The sequence below is a fragment of the Cygnus atratus genome, chromosome 11 (genome assembly GCF_013377495.2).
Source record: "Cygnus atratus isolate AKBS03 ecotype Queensland, Australia chromosome 11, CAtr_DNAZoo_HiC_assembly, whole genome shotgun sequence".
In the NCBI taxonomy this organism is placed as follows: domain Eukaryota; kingdom Metazoa; phylum Chordata; class Aves; order Anseriformes; family Anatidae; genus Cygnus; species Cygnus atratus.
In genome coordinates, this window is record NC_066372.1 from 3,861,491 (window position 1) to 3,886,471 (window position 24,981).

At 35.8% G+C, this 24,981-nt stretch overlaps 1 protein-coding gene across 1 annotated transcript in view; it reads left to right on the forward strand.

The window, feature by feature from the left end:
* Window positions 1-24,981, forward strand: part of CGNL1 (cingulin like 1) — a 53,810-nt gene that overhangs the window by 15,820 nt on the left and 13,009 nt on the right. The window contains exons 4-13 of the mRNA XM_050713091.1: window positions 385-479; window positions 1,436-1,529; window positions 2,571-2,672; window positions 3,605-3,753; window positions 4,269-4,404; window positions 5,954-6,166; window positions 20,736-20,942; window positions 21,143-21,247; window positions 23,330-23,482; window positions 23,915-24,085. Of these exons, the coding sequence (XP_050569048.1) occupies window positions 385-479; window positions 1,436-1,529; window positions 2,571-2,672; window positions 3,605-3,753; window positions 4,269-4,404; window positions 5,954-6,166; window positions 20,736-20,942; window positions 21,143-21,247; window positions 23,330-23,482; window positions 23,915-24,085 (1,425 nt within the window). The remainder of the gene's footprint in view (window positions 1-384; window positions 480-1,435; window positions 1,530-2,570; window positions 2,673-3,604; window positions 3,754-4,268; window positions 4,405-5,953; window positions 6,167-20,735; window positions 20,943-21,142; window positions 21,248-23,329; window positions 23,483-23,914; window positions 24,086-24,981) is intronic.

Here is a 24,981-nt window from a genome sequence, read left to right on the forward strand (position 1 = left end):
TCATGTACTATTTCTAATTAGTAAATACAAAAATTATTCCTGTAGTTGAGGCTATAGAAAATGTGTTTTGAAAAACAATTTTATTCTTGTCTGGGTGAAGGAAGATGGTGGGGATAAGGAGGATTATTGTAAATAATGTTGTGATGATTCTTAAGCAGAATGCTGAAATCTGTGGAACTTTATACAAAATGATGTTCTATCTTTTGGTGTAGTGTATACTTCCTTCTTGCAGTAAGCTAAAACTCCAATGAATCTTAGAGAACTTGAGGTCCACGGTACATAAACTTCTTCATAATAGAACAGAATGGAGAATTTCAACTGGAAAGGTTGTATTTACAACTCTGTTAGGATTATACTTTTTGACATTGTTTCTTGTCCTTTTAGGCAACTCCTGATCTCTTAAAAGGCCAGCAAGATATTGCACAGCAAACAAATGAAGAGACTGCAAAACAGATACTTTACAATTACCTTAAAGAAGGGTTAGTAAACATAATTAACTTCTAGAGGGGAGGTTATGTTTTCTCAACATTTATTTTCTATTATATTTAAAATCTGAAATTGTAAAATCAAAGCTATCACTAAATAGAATGACTGTTTCATAGCTTTGTATCTCAACTGTGTCTTTTAAGGCATTATAGGATCTCAGAATGCCCAGCTAGTCAGGATATAGTATCTTACAAAGATATTGTTCAAGATTTCATTGAAAGTACTTGAAATCTGTGAATCAGAATATGTTTTGTCTTTTAAATACTTAAGGTGTTAAACTTATGTGGTATGGATGTTCGTGAAGAATTCAAATCATGCCTGATGGGAGTTTAAGCTTGTGGTTTATAAAACAGAAAAAAATAATAATTATATTTTAAGAATTTACAGAAATTCTCTTGTTGTGCACAGAATACCTTCTCCACCAGGATCTTTATGTTACTTGATATTTTCTAATGATAACTTATTGAAAGGTGAGGAAGGAAGGACAAACGAATTAAAATACACATGATGCACTCAAATTTCTTTGCATTGCTGAACTTTCTTAGGTACCACTGTACTGATGTAGCAGTTTTTGGCAGCTGTTTAAGAGAGTTTTAATGGTGCAGTAGTCAGGACTTGAAAAACCTAGTAGTAATTACTTTTAATTTCTGTATGTTTGTTGAGTAATATATATGCTGAATACCTGTCTTTCCACAGCTATAGTCTTGTAGAAGAGAGCTGCAATTAAAGAGTTCAGTGATACTTTTAAAGAAAATATTTGAAATTTAAATTGTTAACAACCTTCCTTCAGAAGATTTAATGAAATCATAGTTGAGATAATTTGACTTACTTTTATAGTAGATTTTTATGGTTGTGATTTTCAGTAGTTTGGACGCTTATTTTGAATTTGTTTTGATGTTAACGAAATAGTGCCTTTGATCACATCATTGCTTGCTTCTCTGTGTTTTAGAAGTGCTGATAATGATGATGCAACAAAGAGGAAAGTCAACTTGGTTTTTGAGAAAATTCAGACATTAAAGTCAAGAGCTGCTGGAAAGACACTGGTAAATTTTTATTTATTTTTTAATGTTTGGGCTTATTTCATAGTGATGCAGTGTTCAAGCAGTGCTTTAGAAGTTTGAATCCCCTCACTGACTTCAATGAGATCATTCTTGTAGTTTCCCAGTGGTGTAGCTTAATGTTAATCATGTACTGAAGTGCCTTACGGGAAAGATTTTTGTTAACAATTTAAAAAAGAATGTAAAGGAGTCTGCCATGAGGACTGTCTCAGGGTTCATTTATTGGAAGAAAAAAGAGATGCAAACTCAACAGTAAATCTCGCAGACATCAAAAGTCTGTTAGATCGAAGAAAAAGCTAACGTATGTAGCTTTTAAGAATAATCTTGGAACATCTTCTCATAATGATGTAAATAGATACCTAAATAGAGAGTGTTTTAATGTGCAATTTAGAAAACCAGTAAGCTAGGATGTTGTTTAAAAGCCGTATTACATTAATATCATTTGACAGTCGCCTTCTTAAAATGTTTTTGTTTCCTGCCATGTGTTGCACTGCGTTTTCAGTTTTAAAGCAAAGGGAAGAAATGTCCAGTTGTTGAAGTGATAGCATAAGAAAGACTAAATGCTTACTTTTGGTGATTATTTCATTCTGGGGTATAATTAGTCAAAATGAAAATATAAAACACATTTTTCGAAGTTACAGAAAATTAATTTGAAAATCTGTTTTGACACATGAGCATGCATCCCTTTGATGTCAGTTTTGTGTGGTGGTATCTCAGTGAAATTTGTCCCCAACTATTGGTGATTTAATTTAGGTGTTGCCTAATTTGAATATTTTTAGGTTTGTAATGTTTTCTGTGTTGTTGGCAACCTACCTTGAGCCATTATTAAGAATTTTAATGAAAATCAAATTGTGGTTCTTTTGAAAATGTTAGCTTGGTTTGACCCATATGAAAAGTCAAAGATGAGCTCAGGCAGTTGATGCCACACTTTATTAGTGTTGCTTGTAATTTCACTTTAGATTTTAAAAGGAAATTGTCAAAGAACATCTTGGCTTTGTGGGAATAAGTATCTCTATTTAATTGCAGGTTTCTGATTCTTCAGCTGAAGTAAAAGCATTGGTGGAGCAAAAAACACAACTTGAAAGGAAAGTGGAAGAATTACAGAAAAAACTGGATCTAGAAATCAGGGTACTGCCCTTTTTTGTTATAAAGTTTTTGTCAAATATACTTTTCTAAGTAAGTGACAACTGATCAACAAGTTGATTTTTTTGTATTAGAAAAGGGTATCTTTTGTCCAATTTTCCAATGAGTTTCTGTTTGAGATTTAAATATTAGGAATGTTTTGTAAACTGTTGTTGCTTACGTAATCATAATATTTTTGCAGTGCTTGTTGCAATGTGCAGTGCAGGTGTTCTAAAATGTTCTGTATGAAAGCCAGTAAGTTTTAGATAAAAACCTGTTAATGTTCCTCTGTGAGTGGCCGAATGTGTCTGGGTATATCAGATAATTGGAGCTGTTTTGTTTCATATTCTTTTTGTCCAGATGTACCTATGCTTTTACAGAAGACTTTTGAAGTGTCATTGTTCATAACAGTTACCCTTTCTAGGAAATCGCTTCCTTCTCAGTAGTACTTGAGAAGAAATTTGCGCTGTGAATATAAATACTAGGGAGACATACATAAAGTTTCTTAGGTATCTGCTGAGGGAGATTTTAATCTGTTGACTGGGAGACCTATATGGAGTGGGAGACAAAATATATTACTCAGAAGCTGTGTATTAATTAAAGCATTACTTCAGTGCTGAATCCAAAGTAATTAAGTATAGCCATGCTCTGAAGACATGGGTAGGACACACTGGTTTCTTTCAATTTGCATTTTGAGTCCCAATAAAAGTCAATATACTTGAAACTGATGAGGAAACTTTACATTTGTTACAAAAATTGAAAACTGTGGTTAGTGTGTTTTAATAACAGTTTCAAGATTTTAATATTCATAACAATAAGTACTTCTGCAAAAGAAAAATATCAAAGCCTTGAAATGGCTCCTTTCACATAATAAAAAGAGTTTAATTTCTTTATGCTTAGTATATTATCTTGCTTAACTTTTGGTGTACAAAAAATAGAATCAGCAAAATTCAAAAGAGGAGAGAGATGCTACACGAGCAAGCCTGAAAGATCTTCAGTTCCAACTTGATGAAAGTATATGTGAAAGAGATGCCTTAAAAAAGAAGCTGGAAGAAAACGAGAAGGAACTCCGGCAGAACCTAGAGGAGTGAGTTCATTTTTGAGAACTTATTAGTTGGAATTTATACCTTTACTTAAACTTTTTAGTTTAAACATACCTGTGTCTTCAGAAGATATTAATGGAATTAGACAGTGACACTTGCTATTGTAGGAAATGTTTCTACTGTTTAAAAATAGCTTATTTTTTGAATATCTTGAATGAAAAGAAAAATTGCTGATTTATAGTCGTCGTCTTATTGCAAGTTGCTTTTAATATTTCATAGTCATAGTATATAGTTTTAAACTTTAAAATACAGAAAAAATTGAGTGTTTTAATCAAGAATATTGTACCAGTTTTAAAATATAATGCAAGTTTCTGTTTAAATATCTACTTAAAAGAGTTTTCATTTTTTCCCTCTCTGACATTTCACTGTTCTGCCTCATGTATCCCATTCCCTTGTGGGCAACATGGGAATAGATACTTGTATTTTTTTAGTGCTTGGAAGAACCAATCAGTATTTCTGCCATTAAAAGAAAAAATCCTCTTTGATTTTTCCCGATGAGGCTTTTTCAAGTGAAGATGGAACAGGAACAACACCAGACTGAGATCAGAGATCTTCAAGACCAGCTCTCTGAGATGCATGATGAACTGGATAATGCAAAACATACTGATGAAGGGGAGAAAGAGGTTCTGATTGAGGTTAGTTATAAAATACTAGAAGTAGGATAACTTACTTAATGTAACTTACGTAAAATTAAAATAAGTCCATGTCTGATACAAAAATAAAGCCCAAATTCTAACTATTTGGTTCTTTTTAGTCAAGGCTGTAATTTCAAAACTTGATGACAGCAGGAGAAATGGGAAATGCATTTGGTGCCATGGCATGTTATAAATGCCATATATTGAATTAAAGTATGGAACAGTTTCAAAAATACCTGTTTAAAAGACAAACAATGGATAAAAGGGGTGGGGTAAGTTCTTAAATCCAGCTGCCAACAAGAAGAACTGAGAGAAGGGAAATGAGAGTATATAGGCTGAGGGTACTAACATCAAAACTAATTGAAAATGCACTTCTAAATGTGAGGGCATGGGTGTATACATCATCGTGAGAAAGGTATGCTATGAGCCAGCTTCCCCCATGCTGTGGATAGCTAGAGGGACTTTGACTTTCCAAGAGAGCCTCTCCTACCTCTACTCTTCTGGTATCTAAATTTACCAGTCACCCAATTCTCACCACTTGATAGAAAGCGCTTCCCCTGCTTTTTCATAATTTGCTGGCAGGTATTGCACAGTTTGCAGTCTGACACTTCACTTTATAAGTAAATTTGGAATTCTCCAAGAACAGAATACTACTGCTTGTTGTGTCACTGGGAGACCTTCCTTATTGCTAGATAAAATCTAAATGTATCAGGCTTTTACATTTGAAATAAAGGGTCAAGAATCTGGCTAGTGAGTTAAAAATAAAATTACAGAAATAGAAAGCAGTAAAGTATGTTACCAATAGCATATCTACGTAGTGTTCAATTCTTCTGGCATTTGTTAAGGAACTTAAGTATTAAGGTAGTGCTTTATCTGGTGGTCAGCTGGAAGTTTGAGGTGAGCCAGGTGCAGCAGAAGTGAAGGCTGTCCACAGCAGATTTACTGACTACCCACTTCCTTCCCAGCAATGTGATGAGGGGAAACGACTTCTGGGGAGAACACTGTGGTGGGAAAAAGGGTGTAAAGGTATGGATTTGGTTGGGAAGCACTTATTTTGCCTTCGACCCCTCCAGGTGTTCAACTGTTCTAACTTGCAGAAGCAACTTTCTTTAATCTTTCCAACAAAAAGTCAACAAGGAATTATTGTGTTCACATCTATTGCAGTGTAGGAAACAAAGATTTTTATTTTTTCTCATCTACCTCCTTGCAACTGAAGGTAGGACTGAGGGATTTGTTAAAATGCAACCTTTAGGTTTACTCCTGCTTTATTTATAGGAAGTGTAACATCGATCTTTTTACAGTTCTGTAGCATCAGATACATAACTGATGTTTTATATAATGGGTCAATGTGTTGCACTTCTAATAATCTTGGGTTCTAGTAGATTTTTAGCATTCTATAATAAAGTTGCAAACAATATATCGGTCATAAGAAATGAAGCTGGCCTGGGAAGCTTATTCTTAATTGCCTTCCCTCTCTGAAACAAAAAGAACAGTCATCAGAGCCATCCATGAGACAATTGTGTTTATTTTTGATTTTAATGATCTTTAGGAGCTGATGCAAATGAAGCAGGATCTGCAAGAAGTATTAATAGCAAAAGAACAACAAGAAGAAATTTTGAGAAAGAGAGAGCGAGAGCTTACTGCTTTAAAAGGAGCACTAAAAGAAGAAGTATCTAGCCATGACATGGAGATGGATAAACTTAAAGAGCAACATGATAAAGAATTGCTCGATCTACAGCAGAGCCTGGAGAAAGCAACAAAGGTGAAAGAAGTGATTACAATTAATCTTTACAGGGAAAAATACCTATCACAGATGTCCCATAGTAGATGCTTTCAGATCCTAATATTTTTAGTGAAATAAATAGGTATATTTGGGCTAGGAGATTCTTTGCTGCTGATAATGAGTTTTATTTCATACACTTCAGCTGCGACAAAAAAATCAAAACATTGCATAAGTTGTGACCCTTTCTTCAAAGTTTTTGACTGTTTGACATGTTTTTTGACATGCTTAATTTTGCTTCATTGCATACTTTGAGAGAGAATGCACAAGATTATGGTACAGAGGGCCACTTGCTTGTCTTGGATAGAATGGCATCATCAAAACCTTGAGGATGCCCAGAAGAGCACCAGAATGCCTTGCCAGTGATGCTGGTGAAATCAGTTTTGAATCTTCTAGCAGTTATCTGCAGTTCTTTACAGCCTGCTGTTCGTACCATCAGCTCCTTGTGTCATGTTCTGTTCCTTGGTTGCATTGTCCGACCCTGCCCCTTGAACTACTTACTAGTATTTTTTTGTTTTATTTTGTTTATTGGATTAATCTTGTTTACTGGGTGGCCAAATGTGTGTCAGCACGAGGGAAACAGCGGGGAGTGGGTGTTTCGAACCAGCAAGGGAGAAAAGGGACTGAATGAATTCCATTTCACCATCAGCAGGGAGTCTTTGTGAGCAGAAGAGTAGGAGCAGTTTTCTGAAGTGCTTATCAGGTACTGTTTTTCAATATATGTCCTTTGTGAAGTTATCATAGCTGAAGACAGCAGCTACGAACAGATATGTATTGTTTTTTTTTTTTTTGTAAGGGAACGAGTCTTGTGAAATTTTGAGTATTATTTTTACAGTGATAATTGTCTTTTCTGTATCTCTTTCATTTTATTTGTGTAAAATATTTGACAAAATTTCTAAAAGCAAGCTGTGCTTGACCGATGTACCAAAATTGGAGGCCCAATATTATGCTTAGAAGTGTCCGTGCTAATTTATACCTTTTTCTCCCACCTCAGTGGTGTTGAGTGAGTTGCAGCTACTGTGCTAGTTATGGCTGTAAGCATAGTGTAGAACTGAACTCAAATTAATCTTGAAACTTGAAAGAAGTTTCCAAAGCTTTGTGTGCTTTATGAAAAAAATGGGATCTTGTGTAGAAGATGCTGGATAGATAATGCACAACTGAATTCAGAGAGAGAGTATTCTTAAAATTGTTTTAAAATGTCCTGTTTTCTTTAGCAGTTACAGAAATTTATATGCACTGGTTTGTATATGCTGCCTAGGACTTCTACTTGAGATTGTTTGACTTCGCTTAAATGTGTTGTTTCTCTTTGTTTACATCATCATGAAGATATTTGACTCATCCGAGCTTGAACCAAATTCTTTTTTTTTTTCCTTTGAGGAAGAACTAGAACATTTAAATTAACTTTTTTTTTATTATACAGTAATTGTAGTGACAGCTTAACCTCAATGAACCATCTTTCAAAGTTACTGCTTGGTGATTTACTGTATTTCAATTATGGAACTGTAATTATGATTGACAAGAAATGAAAGAGTAGTCTGTTAGGCATAACAATAACAGTCTGGGAAATGGCTCAATGGCTGGGTTGTTGTAGCTTAGATAGTTTTAAATAGCGTTTCAGATTTTTTTTTTTTGCTTGCATGTTATAGTCTATAATAATATATATAATCAGATGTTCAAAAGTTAAATTTAATTCATTAATGTTTCTCTAAGCACAAGTTTTGCTCTTGCAGTTCTACTTTGTGATCTTTGGGTTTTATTCTAAGAAAAACTTCAGTCATGCTTAATAGGAAGGTTTTAGTATCCTTAATTATTTTTGAAACCCAGCACTATCTCTATGCCTGCTGGCTGAGATTATTCATTGTGTTTGATAAATTATCTATCAGGAAAGTAAAACTGGTCCCTACAGGGAGTTGGATGAGTGATCTGCAGTGATCTTACATAACGCATTAATTATTGGTTTTATAATTCATCTGGAATACCAAGCACTGTGTGAAAATCATGGGTTATATAATTGAAGCTGATTGACATGTTAAGTACTTTTTTTTTTTTTTTTTTACGTTATTACAAGATGGAAAGATTTATATTGGGTGGTGGAATACAAGAAGTTTACATCAAATATAAGTGAAAAGTGCCATTCTGTTTTATTTAATGAGGAAAACTAGAGTGTAAATAGTGTTTCTTATACAGAAAATAATGATACCAATATTTGATAGATGGTAGTATATTGAAGTCTGTATGTACCAGGTTGTTAGTTCCTATGTTACTTCTATATTACACAAACTGGTACACTGAATGAAGTTGTTTTGTGATGTATGTTAGGCCTAAAAGGAAATATTTGCAGGGAAAAACAAAGTAATTTTTGTGCCAGTGTTAAATCAGCAGAATTTTTCAGCTACTGCAGGTATCAGGTAGGTTGGCCAATGGTGCAGAGTGTATTCATTCTGTATGATTAGAATGACGCCCAGATCTGTTTAAAATCATGTTAGAAACATACTCATGGTTATGTGATGAGAGAATTGGGGGGGGGATGTATTTGTCATGTGCAATTCTGTCTCATGCTCAGTGATGTGGTAGTTTTTTGATTTTGTTTGCTTGCTTTTACATAGAGATAGTTACGTAAAGCCACAGATCTTAAGATCTTCATTTTGTTTGATACAATTTACCAAGGTAACTCATTTTTGTGTTATGCCTTCTGCTTGTGGTCTTTTTGAAATAGCTGTGATCGTTCCTAACTTCATTGCATGTTTATTAAGACTGAGATCAGACTATTTCCATTTAGTAAAAGTTTTCCGCTTCCTTAACACACCTGTGTAGGATAACATATATCTCTAATTTAGTAAGAAATTAAAAAAAAAATAATATATTTCTAAATAACGAGAGATGACATCATCACTTCAAGTGCTAGAGAATAAATGAGTATGAATCTCCACCATTGTAATGTAGTACAAAAATTTATATTATTTAATCTGAACCTCCAACACAATAGGACAGAATTGTACTACTTAACCAGGAGTGCTGTGTCAGTGGATGAAGGGCCACTGTTTCAGTAAAATTTGGAAATGACTTCTGGAATGTAACACTGTAGGTAGAAAGTAGTAGCAAACTGCAACCAGCTCAGGGAAGTGCAGTTGCAAGCTACTCAGAACTGTGGAATTTGAAAAGCAGGTTGCACAAATTATGTTGTTCCAAAAAAGCTGTAGCCATCACGTTATGACTGCCTTACAACAGTCTAGGGCTGACCTTGACTGATTTCTTCAGGGTTTGTAATACTTCTGACCTCATTCACAGTGTTAGAACAGACACTCAACCTTTAGAAGCAGATTCCTTTATCAACACGTGTAAGAATGCAGTGAAGCTTGTGGTCATGTGAGCTCTAACTGACACACATGTGTTAAGCTGTGGTATGATTAAAGAGAAGACGGAATTTTAGCAGAGCAAGTGGTAGGAACAGCAAAAGACCGTGGTTATTTTCTTCCCAGGTTACAAACTAAATGCTACTTCTTTTAAAATAGGTAAACACAAAATCATAAAATTCTGCATGTCACAGAAGAGATGAAGCTTTGGTTTTTTTTTTTGTTTTTTTTTTTTTTTTCATCCATCTGTATGAGTGGTTGTGAGTTTAGGCAAATTTAGCACAGAGCTGTAAAGAACTTTGAAATGAAAGTGAATAGAGTATCTTTTCTACCTGACCTGATAATATATTTCTTCTGCTTTATGTGCAAGAATTGATTAGCTTTAAAGAAGCTTAAGAAAAACTAGATTAAGTGTCGTGAATGATACTGACATATAGCATGTATGCCTTTCTTGTAGAAATGGCTTGGCATATGTAGTATAAATGTAAAATAAAACATAATTTATTATACTCTCAGAACCTCTTCTGGAATAATGCTATACAAACACCACATGGTGGTTGTCCAAGTGACTCAGGGTAAAAAAGAAGACATCAGCTGATGGTGGAGCATCACAGAGACGCTTTGGTCCATAAAGTGATAAGTAAATTTATGTAAACTGTCAAATGATACACACACAAAATTATTTCAAGCTCTTCATATAAAAATAATAGGCTCCCAACTAAGTGGTGCCATGCTAGGGTGAAATCTTGGGGTTATAATAAATAGCTCTGTAAACGCATCATACTGATAGCAACAGAACAAATTATATAACAGGAATTACTTGGACTTAAGAACATTGTTGTGCCCTTGTATTCATGTATCCATAACTCATCTCTAGTCTGCATCCGGAATGTTATGTCTAAGTCTCAGCTGCTCACCTCAGACAATCTGCATAACAATTGGAAAAAATTTAGAGAAGATCGGCTAGGATTCCAGATACCACTGATGGATTTTTCTTTCCTTTGCTTGCCTGAGGCAGCCTTTGCCATGTTGAGATAATGCTGGGTTTGGTTTATATGGTAGAAGCCAGCTGATAGAGGCCAGTTATTAACTGCTCTAAACTGTATGCAGAGTCAAAGGATAGTGGAGCAACTGGTCCTAGTTAGTATTTCCTCTTTCGTGACCTGGCTTCTCCCCTTCCCACTCTTTCATTTTCAGCCTTCCTTTACTAGCCCTCTAAAAGCCTGGTATGTTTTTGATCAATTTCCAGTGTGGTTCTGCAAACGGTTGGGATGGTGGGAAAAAGGAGAATGCACAGCCAGAAGTGTTATGGTATAAGGAAGGGTGCAGGCACTCCTGAAATAGGGATGAGCGTTGGAAGCATCCTGATATATGGAAAATCTGGGAGACAGATTCGAGTTGTTTTGTTGTAAGTGTCTGTTCTGTGCATGGAAAGGAAGTTGTTTGGTGGTAGCATCATGCATGTTTTTAGTCATCCATTAAATGAAATATGAAACAAATTGACGACACAGCCAGTATTCCACAATAAGAATAAGAAACATGCCTGTAAAGCATGCCAAAGATGGATGTTTTTATACTGTATGTAGAGTCAAGAAAGCCTCTGACCAAAACTGTCCTGTAAAGTTCTCTGAGCTGTATTGCTTCATATCTAAACACAGTGGAGGAAAAATCTGTCTTATCTACAGTAGTCATTTGATAGCATTGTGAATCTGATTTGGTCAGGACCATTTCAATTAGTCTAGGTTGGGAACGGGTAGGTTTTGTTTTGTTTTGTTTCGTTTTTCTTTTCTTTTTGAAAGTTGGTGAGAGCCTGTGGGGTCAGATACTTTTTTAATACCATCAAGAGAATCTATAATCCTTACCAGCAGAAGACAGTGTACGTATATTCAGGTGGTTTGTCCTGTAAAAGTATATGTTTCTTTATGTACGTGTGTGAAGTGTTGGATTGTGCAAGTCCATTCAGTGTGGTAAAATATGAACGCCTAACCAGTTAATATTTTACTCTAGTCTTTGCAACAATTTCTGACCTTGAAAAAAACTGCTAGTATAAGCCAGTCTGCGTATGTCATGATACATAGCTAAGAGGATAATAGGACATGGGTATAGCTATTTGTTGAAAGGTTAATGCTTTCCTGGCTCTGGATATTGTAACTGTGTAAACGTTAGGTTGTGCTTAAATTGGGAAATCTTGTTTAGTGTGTTCTCTGTAAAAAGGAGTTTAATTCTCAGTTTTACAATGTAGACCTTTAAATCTTTCTTTATATCTTATAAATCAAAACTGAAATAGTTTTGGAAATAGTGTTAAGGACATTATACCGTTTAGATCAGTGAAAACGGCCTGGCAAGAAGGAAAGTCTTGTCTCTAAACTGTCACAGGTGAATGATTTTTAACCAATTAATAGAATGACTTTAGCTGAAATGGAAGGAAAAATAGCCTGACCTGTTTATAAATTTGTACATTTCCTTACTGACTAATCTCTTGAAGTACAGTTGAGGATTCAGGTTGGTTGCAGTGTAGCTCACTAGGAGATAAAACCACACTGAAACACAACACTGACCCTTTTAATATGTAACTAATGATAGTTAAATTCCAGAGGCTGAGCCATGTATTACAAGTAGGCTAAACCTCCTTTTAAAATTATGGAAAGAATGAATATAATCAGTTCAAGGTAGAAAAGTAGTAAGTAAAGCCAGTTAGGCAATTTAGTCTCTTCCAAATTTTTTACTTTTTGGTAGCCATAAAACTCCATTTTGCTTTTATGGCTTTCATATTGCATTTTAAGAGTTAAGAGATTTTATTATTATTGCTAAACAATGTTACTGTATCATTCATCTGAGGGACCTCCAACTATTATAAGAAATAGTGTCTTCGGTAAAAAGAGTTGCCAAGTGGGAAAAATACCTGAACTACAAACAGAACTACAAATAGAATTAAAGACCTGTTATTTACATTCATGAGCTTTAAAAACTAGATGACCATACCTGAATAACACACATTTCAGAAGTTTTCTTTACTGAAGAGGTAATAAGAATTAACAATCAAAGGGCTGTCCCTGTGCTGAGGCTCATTCTTGCTTAGACCCCTTTTCAATATGTCTTTTCCCTTGGTTATATGTTTTGGGGTATGGTTGCTTTTTTTTTTTCTTTTGAAATCACCTCCATGTTAGCTAGAAAAAACAGTGTCTAGTTGTTTTCTTTAAACTTGATTCCTTTACACACAAAAAGGAGAGGAAAGGACAAAAGAAAGGGGGATTGATTTCTCTGTAACTGCATCTCCTTCAGCATCATCTGAGGGAACTGGGTAGATCTGAATATGTGAAGTCACATAAATCTTTCTACATGTAGTTCAAGAAGCTTAATAACTTATCCAGCACCAACCTGAAAAGGTGGCCCACAAGATTTTAGAGTTTTCAACAGAGAATATCTTCCCTGATTAACCTTAAACATTCCACACCAGGAACAAAGTGGAGGGAGCAGCCACACCATTCCCTTTTTTTCAGAAGGTTTTGGAAGATTATTGTGTCATTTACTTTGATTCCACACATATAACGTATAAATATGAAAAGAGTATCTGAAAGCCTGTTACTTCCATTAGAAATTTGTGCTGTAGCTCATTTTGTATGGAGATTGATTCTTTAGATTTGTGCTTCAAGTATGGTGATTAGAGAATGAACAGGTAATTGGTTGAATTCAGTTTTACTCAGCCGAACTTTATTCAAAATATAAAATTTTGAAATTTTATAAAATATAAAATTTTCTGAAATTTAAGTGTAGTCAGAAAATTTGGCTAAGTTGTGCCTAATCAACACTGAACGTAGACAAAATGTAACAGTTTTAATAAGCTGTTAATGAGACACTTAGCTTCCCCTCATTAGCCCCTTCCATATTGTGTATAAAAGGTCTCTAAAGGTCCTGCACTGCACAGTCACTGCTGAAGGGGAATTTCACCAGCTGAAACACCTAAGTCAGCCAAAACCATTTTTTTTTAATGATCAGTTACACAACCACTCATGTTTTTGCCAGTGTTAAGGGTGTGGTAGAAAAGAAGGTGTGGAGCCACAGAACATTTTCTGCATTCCTATCAAAGAGCTTTTTTTCTCTGCTTAGATGGAAATAGAATATTTCATTTGAATCTCCAGAACCACCTTTGTGTGTTCTGTCCAGTTTCTTTAGGTTTGACATAGTAATTGGTGGTGGGAAGGATTTTGGTATCTTTTGTGCTGAGCTCCACCTCTGATACTTTTCACTGCTTTCACCAAAGTTGAGGGTAGGATGGTATATAAATACATTTGCTTTAACAAAAGTGTTCTGACTTTTTTGTTACGCAAATATTTATTGCTTTTTTTGTACTTTGTCTTGACTAATTTTAATATATTTAAAAATATTTCTGCACATGCATACAATTATATGAAGGGACACAAAAGAAAACTTTATTAAACTCATTTTTTTGTCAGGCAAAACACCTGAAAGAAGTGAGGAAATTGAATTCCACTGCTGAAGTTCCCTTATGGAGAGTAACTTCCTTAGGCCCAAAGCTGAAAACTGAACGTGGCATGCATATGAACTCCAGCAGTTGTGACTATGTGGACTCAGAAGAGCAGACCTAAGCCAGGTTAAACTTTATAAATCAGGTGTACGTACCAAATCAAATAGTACACATGTGCATGCATTCTCATATTTTCTTCTCGTCAGCTACAAGTTAAAAGTAGCTTTGTACTCCTGAATGAAACATTCTAACATCATATTTTATCAACATCATTCAGACTTTGGTCTGTTCCTCCACTCAGTACATACTAGTAAAAACTTGTTCAGTAGGCAGAAAATTATGTCAACTGTTTCACAAACTTAAATTCTCCACGTAGCTGCAAGTTCAGTGAGTAACGTTTTGCTGTGAAACCCACAGATCCATTCAAATGCACTTGTCATTTAGGTTAAAATTTCTTGATGAGACTTTCTATATTTAGAATAGCTACCTTTAATCCTACTGTGTGACCGAAAGAATCGTTTAGAAGTCTCTCAGTCTACATGATGACTTAATTCAGTTTAATTTCAGAAATTTTAGAAACTGAGATAAGCAAATTTAAAATTAGGCCATACTGGCAGGTGTATGAAGAGGTGTTACCCTGATCAAGATATGTGTGTTAGAAATAGTACACTGAAGTTTACCAGTATATCTTGCTTCCCTTACTGTGAGGTGAAGTGAAACCAGCTTTAACCACAAAAGCACAAGTTTGCCTGTATAAAACATGGGCTGTGCGTCCCAAGGAAATTTAACAGAAATGTGTAACTTGCATTCCTAGTTTTCAGAATCCTTAGCTTTGTCCATGAGGTGGTTTTGTAAATTTCTGTTTTTATTACAAATGTAATGTCTGTATTTTCACAGAATCACAGAATCGTCTAGGTTGGAAGAGACCTCCAAGATCATCTAGTCCAACCTCTGACCCAACACTAACAAGTCCTCCACTAAACCACATCACTAAGCTCTAAATCTAAACGTCTTTTGAAGACCTCCAGGGATGGTGACTCAACCACTTCCCTGGGCGGCCCATTCCAATGCCTAACAACCCTTTCAGTAAAGAAGTTCTTCCTAATATCCAACCTAAACCTCCCCTGGCGCAACTTTAGCCCATTCCCCCTCGTCCTGTCACCAGGCACATGGGAGAACAGACCAACCCCCACCTCGCTACAGCCTCCTTTAAGGTACCTATAGAGTGCGATGAGGTCTCCCCTGAGCCTCCTCTTCTCCAGGCTGAACAATCCCAGCTCCCTCAGCCACTCCTCGTAAGACTTGTTCTCCAGACCCCTCACCAGCTTCGTCGCCCTTCTCCGGACTCTCTCGAGCACCTCGATGTCCTTCTTGTAGCGAGGGGCCCAAAACTGAACACAGTACTAGAAGTGCGGCCTCACCAGAGCCGAGTACAGGGGGACAATCACTTCCCTAGCCCTGCTGGCCACACTGTTTCTTATGCAAGCCAGTATGCTGTTGACCTTCTTGGCCACCTGAGCACACTGCTGGCTCATATTCAGCTGCCTATCAACCAATACTCCCAGGTCCTTCTCTGCCAGGCAGCTTTCTAACCACTCATCTCCCAGCCTGTAGCTCTGCTTGGGGTTGTTGCGCCCCAGGTGCAGGACCCGGCACTTGGCCTTGTTGAACCTCATACAGTTGACCTCAGCCCATCGGTCCAGCCTATCCAGATCCTCCTGCAGAGCCTTCCTTCCCTCGAGCAGAGCGACACACGCACCTAACTTGGTGTCATCTGCAAACTTACTGAGGGTGCATTCGATCCCCTCATCCAGATCATCGATAAAGATATTAAAGAGGACTGGCCCCAGTATTGAGCCCTGGGGGACTCCACTAGTGACCAGCCTCCAGCTGGATTTAACTCCATTCACCATGACTCTTTGGGCCCGGCTACCCAGCCAGTTTCTAACCCAACGAAGCGTACGCCAGTCCAAGCCATGAGCAGCCAGTTTCTTGAGGAGAATGTTGTGGGAAACGGTGTCAAAAGCCTTACTGAAGTCAGGGTATTTTCTGATACCTCATATGATTTCGCACGCTGCATATGTGGCTTGTGATTTATATTCACTACTGTGATACTCGATATAAGAGTCAAATCATTACCACTTGAATCTCTTTTATCTCTCAAACTTCCTTCCTTTAAAGAAGCTGAGTGCCTATAACCATGATAATACAGTTGTAGTTTATCTTTAGGCAGTCACAGAGGACTTTGCATTGTGGGACATCGTTACAACTCTCTTTACTTTCTTCTAGACAGGCTTCTCTTTTTTTTTTCAGCTTTTCTCGGAAGTCTGCAATCCATTTCCAACTTTTTACTTAATGTCTTTAGCTTAAATCTGCCGATAAGGCTTGCTCAGTCTTAAATCATGAGTTTAAACATGATAAAACTACAGTTTGAGAAAGCATAATAAAGTGAGAGAGTATAATAAAATGTTTCACGCATTCAGAAATATGAATGAGAAGGAGGTATGAATGTGTGTAAGAAGTCTGCAAGTAACAGGTATTAAGATGAAGGTGCTTTTCTTTCAAAGATAGAAAAGATGGGGATCTGGGTGCAAAACAGCCTAAACATAGTGAGTAGAAGACACTGAATGACCTGAAAGACTGAATGAGGATAGACAAATTGGAAGGAAAGACGATGAAAATGCAGGCAAGCAAACACAATGAAAATGCTGTAGAGTTTTTACCTTACATAAATGTAATGATATTGCACTTATTAGTAAGACATTTGTTTATTAAAATATACTGCAAAAATTGGTAAGGGGGAATAAGAAATCATAAGCGTGTTTTATATAACATAAGGAAGAAACTGTAATCTTGGATCTGAGATGTGATAATTTTAAGATCCAAAAAAACCCACTTCGATACTTTTAACGCCTCCCACCTCTTTTTTTTTATTATGGCAAATATTCCTGAATATACAGTATTTCCTTCCAGCTTTTGTCATGAAGAATCTTGCTTAACCAGTTTTATCTGTTTTGTGCTCTGCATGTGTTTACATACATAATCTCATTTCAGCTCTCTGAAGAGGGTCATCCACAATCCAGCGAACAAAAGATCATGTTATGTTAACAATACGTTTGTTAATGTTTCATTTTCACCTTAAATGAGTACTTTCTGACCTTTACTCTGTTCTGTTACCATAGGCTTAATTTGTTTAAACTTTAGTTAAAGTGATTGACAAAACTTTACCAACATCCCCAAATATTAATTATAACGATTCTGAAGTCTTGACTACTGTTGGCATGCATGCTTAATTCATTGATATAGTCATAGGCTTTTTTTTCCTATCTAAACTCACCTGTGGTTTGGAGAAGTGATGCTACATGTGCATTTTCTACTCAAAGAACATCTAAATTCTATTTGTGTAGTTTGACTTCATTTAAATTTCACTATCAAATTGAAAATGCTCATATTGTTGATTTTTTTTTTTTAATATCTTCCTGAATGTTATCCCAAAGGTGCTCTTTCATGCCTTACATGTACAGTTGTGTAAGGTAAAAATAGGATAGGATAAATACTGTTGTGTTCCTTTTCAGGCTTATCTGAAACTAGTTGAAAAGATATTGAAAAATAATGTATCATGATAGTTGAATTTTGAACAAAATGTCTTTCCCCGAAAGACACGTAAGAAAAATGACCACTCTGACTACAAAGCAGTAAAGCTCCCCATATATAATAAGAGTTTTCCTAACATTTTGAAAAAGTATGTGTGTGTATTTATTTATTTATTGTTGGTATCTTTCAAGACATACCCTTTCAGGGTAAAAGAAAAGAATTTTGTAATTAACATGTCAGAGAGTTTGTCTGGGAATAGTATGTTCATATGAAAGTGTAATCCTTGTAATAATGCCAAGGTCATTAGAGTTCTGTGGAGATGTGCCAGTTAAGTACTGGTCACACAGGCTGCTCAAACTTTAGATTTTACATATATATCCAATTGGTTTCCAGGATTTTATATGAGGCTTATGGATAATACTTGCAACTTGTTCTACCTGTATTACTCTACCTTTTATACAGTCACCCTGTATCTTGGGATCTTACTGAAATACATCATGAAAAAAGAGGAAGAATACCAGTTCAGTTTAATTTTAGTGGGTATCCTCAGTGCATACAGCAAGACAGGGGGAGCAGATCTCTAGATATCACAGTATCAGTGTAGGCTGAAATTAATTTTGAACCTCTCAGGTTAAAAAAGATGTGCATGTATGTAGATTTGAAGGGGCTTTCTTTTTTTTTTTGTGTGTGTGTGTACTTCTAAGAAAATAATGCTTCCTGTGTTGGGAAATCAGATCAAAATGGAGTAGATGAAGTATGATAGATCAGGTACAGCATGTGTCTGCAGTCCTCTTCCTGCGCAGCCTTGCGTAGGCGCTTGGATGAAAAAGAACAGACAAATCAACATTCCTTTCCCTGAACTCCCCAGCATGCCTCAGCTGCTTTCACTCAGCTGCAGAAAGGGGAAATCAGACAAAAAGGAGCCTCTGGTAGAGTGCTTGCTAATTAGTAAAACTTTGCTGTATGCAAAAAGCAAAAACTAAATTAATATATAAATGCTATTGAAAAGGATGTGAGAACTTAAAGCATCAGCAGAAACCTATTTTATAGCTTTTTGACTGTCATATACTTGGAGGAACAAGTTTTTTCAGTATTTTCGAAAGACTAGAACTTGTCAGCCTGCTTATGCTGCCAGTTTTTGTATAAGTTCATTGACCCTGTAGACAGTCTTGAGTGTTTTCTGAGTTACTGCTTTATCAAACTAATTTGCATGTTTTTAAAGCTGTTGCTTGCTAGAAAACAACCTAGTGAGGGCATACTTTGTAAACACGCTTTTACGGAACTTTGCTTATCCCTTTGGAAGGGAGGAGGGGAGAATCAGGACCTACAATCAAAAGTAGCATAACTGAAAGAGATTTTCGTGCTTTTGTAAAATATTTCACAAAGTAGTGTCTTACCAAGCTACTCTGGAGGATTTGTTTTCACTCGCATAAACATGACTTCACATGCAAAAATGCTATGCTTCAGTAATTAACATGTAATTACCTAATCACCAGATAATGTAGAGGCCAAAGTTATAAATGGATTCAGAAAAGATGAGAGAAATTAATGGATGATGCATTCATGTAGGGAAAAATAAGATGTGTGAGTGTGTGGTGGTTCTGCTTATAGTTGTTCCATTTTTTCCCATAAACATCTGCTGTGGCCACTGCTGGAGAAAACACTGGTCTAGACTGAATCATATGGTTGTTCTGGTGTTCTTACTATTATTTAAAGTCTTCATGCAGTAGGTGGTGAGCCTGTACACAAGAACCAGATCTTTGTATGGAGTTATCGCTTTGTTTCTGACTCTGAAAGCTCAAGAGTAAGAAGGAAAAAAGCATCTGGTTCTTTTTTTTTTTTTTTTTTAATGGGATTCTTACTAACAAATCAATGAAGAGCAAAGAATTAGGGGTTTAGAAGTACATACCTGGTCTGTGTAATATAACAGCATAGGTAGTATACCAATGTAGATACATACCTTGACTTACAGTTTCCACAATAGTAACAAATGAAATGTACAGCCTTTTAAATGGAAGTGTGTGTTTTAGGAGTGGGTAAGTGGTGAGACAGAGGTGAAAATTCTGAGAAGTTGCATGCTGCAACTTCAGGCAGTTGCCCTGCCAAAAAAGACTGTAACTGCATGTGATAAATTGTGATAAGTAGTTTATTTTAATTTTGTCTTTGTGTTGTGTATTTATTCCTGTTTCTGAAATAATACACAAGGTGTATCTGTTTGAATATAAGGTGAACTCAGTAGCTAAACTCCTTCCATCCTCAGGCAGTGACTGGAAACCAAGCAGAACTTCTACTGAATAAGCATAGCCCCAAGTGTGGGTTGTAAGATATGCAGATAGAGCTGCACCAACACCACTGTAAGGTACTTCCAGTCTCTGCTGCTTCTTCATGCCTGCTCACTGTCTGCTGTGCTGTGCTGGCATAGACTTTTGTAGAACCATGTTTTGAGATGGATTGGGGCATTTCTTCCAGTAACACCTCTACCTGCCCCCACCCTTTTATCTCAGTCAAGATAACTTCTTTATAAATAAATACATTTGTGTATTTATATACATATAAACACATACGTGTTTATATGTGTATCTTAAAGTTGATTCTGTTCCCAAAGCTGATTCACTGTGCAGCTCCAGATATAGCTGAATGTAGAATGCTGTACATTTGTGTTTGGAATGGGCAATGGGGCAAGACTGCCTAAATTTTGTGCTGCTGTGGGAGACGCTCCTCATCAATATGTTATTTCTTCGAGGCCCACGTCTCTTGATATCTGTTTGAGTTTTTTAGATTACTTGTAAATACTGAAAACTGGGATGTGATCATGAAAGTAATTTAAGGCAATAAGGTAGTTTAAGTAAAAATATGCGATGGCAGGCATGAGATTGTTTGGGTACTGTTACTTCAGCATGTAGCCATGCCAGAGAAAAAAAACGCCTTCCTTGTGTGTTCTCCTACAGTAATCTTGAAAATACATTTTTGTAATTATACAGGTTTTAATTTCAGTTCTTTGACGTTTTAATGCTATATCGTAGCTACATTTGCTGTGGTGCTATGTGAAACTTCTATCGGAAAAGAACATCCATTAATTTTGCTCTTTTAAAAACATTGCATAATTTGTTTTCACTAGAATGCTGCTGTCCTTGCTAGTGAAAGAAACGCTGCAGAAGAGATGCGAAATAGTATAGAAAATCAAGTCAAGGAGCTGACGAAGGAAAATGAACAGTTGAAAAGAACAGTTGATGAGCTAGAGAGTAAAAATGAAGAGTTACATAAACAATTTGATAATATGAAAGGAGAAGAAGATTCAGTGAAGGAAAAAATAAAGAGATATGAGGTAAGCTGAGAAAACAAGCCCCTAAAGTAGTCTCCTTCCTGTTGTCATGTAGAGAAGTGTAAATGGGAAATATAAGGAAGCCAGTGAATGTTTTGTAGTTTTATATGCACTTGTTAAGTAATACTGGTTGTCTGTTTGTCTTTAGATGTCAGATTAGAGGCCTTGTATCTATCTAACTATATCAAATTATATAATTGCAGGAAGAGAAGCAACAATTAGAAGCAGCTTTGAAACATGCTGAAAATGAGGCAAAAGATTTGGTGGTGTTAAAAAGATCTTTGGAAAGCCAGCTAGAAGATATGCAGGTAAGAACAAGAGCAATTTGGAATATTGCTATTTTCTATTTGCCTGAGTCACCATTGCTTTCTACACTGACATCTCACTAATTTTCTGCACATACACATCTAGAATTAATCAAGCCCAGAGAACTATTAGCCATTATACACTTTCCCAAGGAGTATGATTGTGCTCAGAGTGCACATACAAACCGTTTGAATGTAAGTTGAGAAGTGGTTGCTCTTTGGTAAGAAATGATAATGCATACATACACCAAGATATAATACGTACACCAAAAGCTTTTGCTTTCTTCAGTCACTGAAAAAGGTAGTCTACCGGAAGGATATTCTGGAAGGTGACAAGTTCTTTACTGGGTCCAGGAAATATTTAGTCCTGTGATTTTTATGGTACATCAGCTGGCTCAAGAGATGATGATTTACAGGATAGACATGGGCATGAGAGATTTCAACAGATGTGGGAAAATGAGAACATGGACACCTGAAATTCAATTCCCATGATATTCTGAAGCAGAGTTGCTACTGTAAGTTCATTGTTGAACTAACTAAAAGCAAACTCAGTGAAATGGAAATTTCTCCCTGGAATAGGTCTGGTATCTAGGAATTGCATTTTCTATTAGTATAATTATGATTAAAACTTCACAGCACTCTCTAATTTTTAGTAATGTACTTAAGATTTGTTTTCTGATCCTTCTTAATAATAAGTAGTGAAAATAAAATGAGGATAGAAATGGGAAGATGCAATACATGAGAAGTACAATTTTTCTTTTCAGGACATCAGAGTATAAGTCAAAAGACAAAAAGCTATATTTCAGTCCTGGGGTTCTCAGTCTGCTACATTATCTGGAAATCAGGCAAAAGTTAGCAAGACCTGACGAAAACTGAGGTGACCCACTGTTTGCGTCAAGCCTCCTATTATTATTTTATTTAAATATTGTCATTATTCAGATCTATACTTTGGTAATTGCCCTAGTTAGTAGAAGAATTTTTTTTCTTGTATAAGTAACTTTTTTTTTTTGTAACTCTGGAATAGAAAGACTGATCAGATTAGCTGTGATGTTTAAAGCCTTTTCAGCATACTGTAAATGCAAAAACTTCCCATTGGCACCATTATTCTGCAGCAATATAGTCCACTGATCTGTGCCTGCCCAGTTTGTTTCTCAAGGATGTGTAAACAAAGAGTAAAGTTAAATGATCTGTGAAAAGCTGATGGAAGGGGCACATGATGTTTTTATAGCCTGCTCTAATATGGCATGTTAGCAGGGTCCCAAGAATTCAGCAGCTTTTAGAACCAAAGTGCTAAAGTTCAACCTTTTCAGGGTTCTTAAAATCCTTTGGTGCAATCTAAAGTAATTCTGTCATAGATTTAGGCTTTGTAAAACAACATCTATTAGCCCCCAGCATGTTTTAGTTTTATGCATACACTCCTTAGGCCCCTGACATTAATTCCTATTTGTATCAGAGGTGACTTTGTTAGTAGATTATATAGGCAGGTGGGAAAGAGAACAGATTTAAAGAAATCTCTAACTTTTAACGTTTGATCATGTACTTTCTTTCGTCTTATAACAATACAATTTTATTTGTGATTCTGATCTGTCTTGCCTACGGAAATGCTAATGTATTTGCACATTTAAAGCTTTTTGAAGTGTAAAGCTACTTGAAGTAAGCACCATCAATGTTAGATATTCAGCAAAACTCTAAATTTCCAATAACAAAACTAAAATTTAAAACTGTGTTTTGGAATGCGTTTTATAACTTACAGTGATTTTAATTATTTACATTTTTCCTTTGGAACAATTCAAACTATTTGTAATCTGGTTTCGGTCAGTTCAATTGTGCCTCTCAGACTTCGTAAAAAAACAAACTCTTTCCTAATCTTGTAGTTTCTATTTACAGTAGGGCCATTAAGGTATTTTATTATAAAGGGAGAATGAAGAAGTGAGGGTTCCAACTTTTTTTTTTTTAGTTAAGCTTTGTGTTAAAGTTGCAAGAGTGGGTGGTATTACTGCTGCACAGGAGTGCTATATAACATCCCTTTAAAACCTTAGAAAAGGGGGTCCATTTTCATTATATGTATCTTTTAATTTACTGCAGGAGAACATTCGATGTATTTCGCAGGAACGGCAGGAGTTAACCCAACAGTTAAAAGATGAAATTCACCAGAAGGAACAGCTGAAGAAGATAAAGAGTGAAATGGAAAATGAACAATGGCAATTGAACAAGACCATTGAAAAGTTAAAGGAGGAGGTATGAGCTCACTTTGAAGAGGCTGCTATTAGTCTCTTCAACCTAGGAACTATCAATACAAGCTCTCGGGGCTGGAACAGTAGTTGGAACACTTATCTCAAATACTGTTGTAAAACAGTTCTGTTTTGTTAAAACAAGATCCTAGATTTGAGTTCAGATCTAATATATACTACAGACCAAAGCCAGTTCTTGGTCAGCTGTATTTCAGAGACTGACAGCTGATTTTCAAATTACTTCTGCATTAGAGCCTTAGTTTACCATCTGTGTGTAAATCGTACAACTTAACATTGATACACTGAAGTGTGACTATATAGTTCATTTCTTTGTGAAAGTTTATTTGAAGCTGGAGACAAAAAACATTTGGTGTATTAATCATGACAGAACTTTTTGTAGCACTGTTTTAAGGAAAAAAAAAGTGTACATTTTTCACAGATGGCTGGAGTGGTAGAGGTCTCAAGAACATCAACTCTGGAGCTTCAGAGCCAGCTTGATGAATACAAGGAGAAAAATCGCAGGGAAGTTGCAGATGTGCAGAGACAATTGAAAGAGAAAAACCTTGAGGTAGAAAAATTACGTCTGACAACCATGAGAATGCAGGATGAGGTAATGACTCATAAGTTCAGTGACAAAGTTTAACCTTTGACCTAAAATTCTGCTCAGATAATTTTCAAGACAATGACTGTTTGCTGCCACTCTTTAGTATACTTCTCAGGAGGGACTGATCTCAATCAATGTGCTTTTGTGTTTTGTTTTTCATAATGGTGATCAGTGTATTACTGCCAGTGAAATGGCTTCCTAGATATGACAGATAACTGCAATGTTTAATGGATGAATGTCTCCAAGTGATATGACAGGGATTCCATTGATGACCTGCTGCTCTTTTAATGCCTGCTGCTGAAGGAATTGGGAATATAGAAGTATTTTTAATTTAAAAAAAAAAAAAAAAACAGCACCACAACAAACCAGCAGCTATGTTACACTCTCCCCTTAACAAACTTGTTTGAAATTCAGCTTAAAAGAACAGTAAGAGAAGAAGTAGAAGTAATAGAATAAAGTGTGGTTCCTGTATATTATTGTCTTCTGTATATATTCCATTCAGTGATGGAGAGCTTTTGTAAGAGGATGGAGAGTCATAATGAAATGTGAAAGATAAAATTGGGATATTGAGAACGTCTCTTCAGTTGAATAAATGAATGCTTGAAAGATACGTACATGTATGTGAATATATATATATGAATGTATATATGTATACACACTATTAACAATTATGAAAAATACTTCTAGTGTTTTCTATTATAGCTACAGGACCCATTACAAAGAAAAAAGGTCACAACAAAATGAAACCTTCATTATTTGATTAAAAGATCATCAGAACTATAGAGGACAAAATATTGCTGCTCCTTAAGTTACAAGAATAAGGAATGAATGCAGTCTCACCTAAAAACTCTTCTGCTACTTTCATTTTTTCAAGTACCATAAAAGTACTTCAGATAACTTTA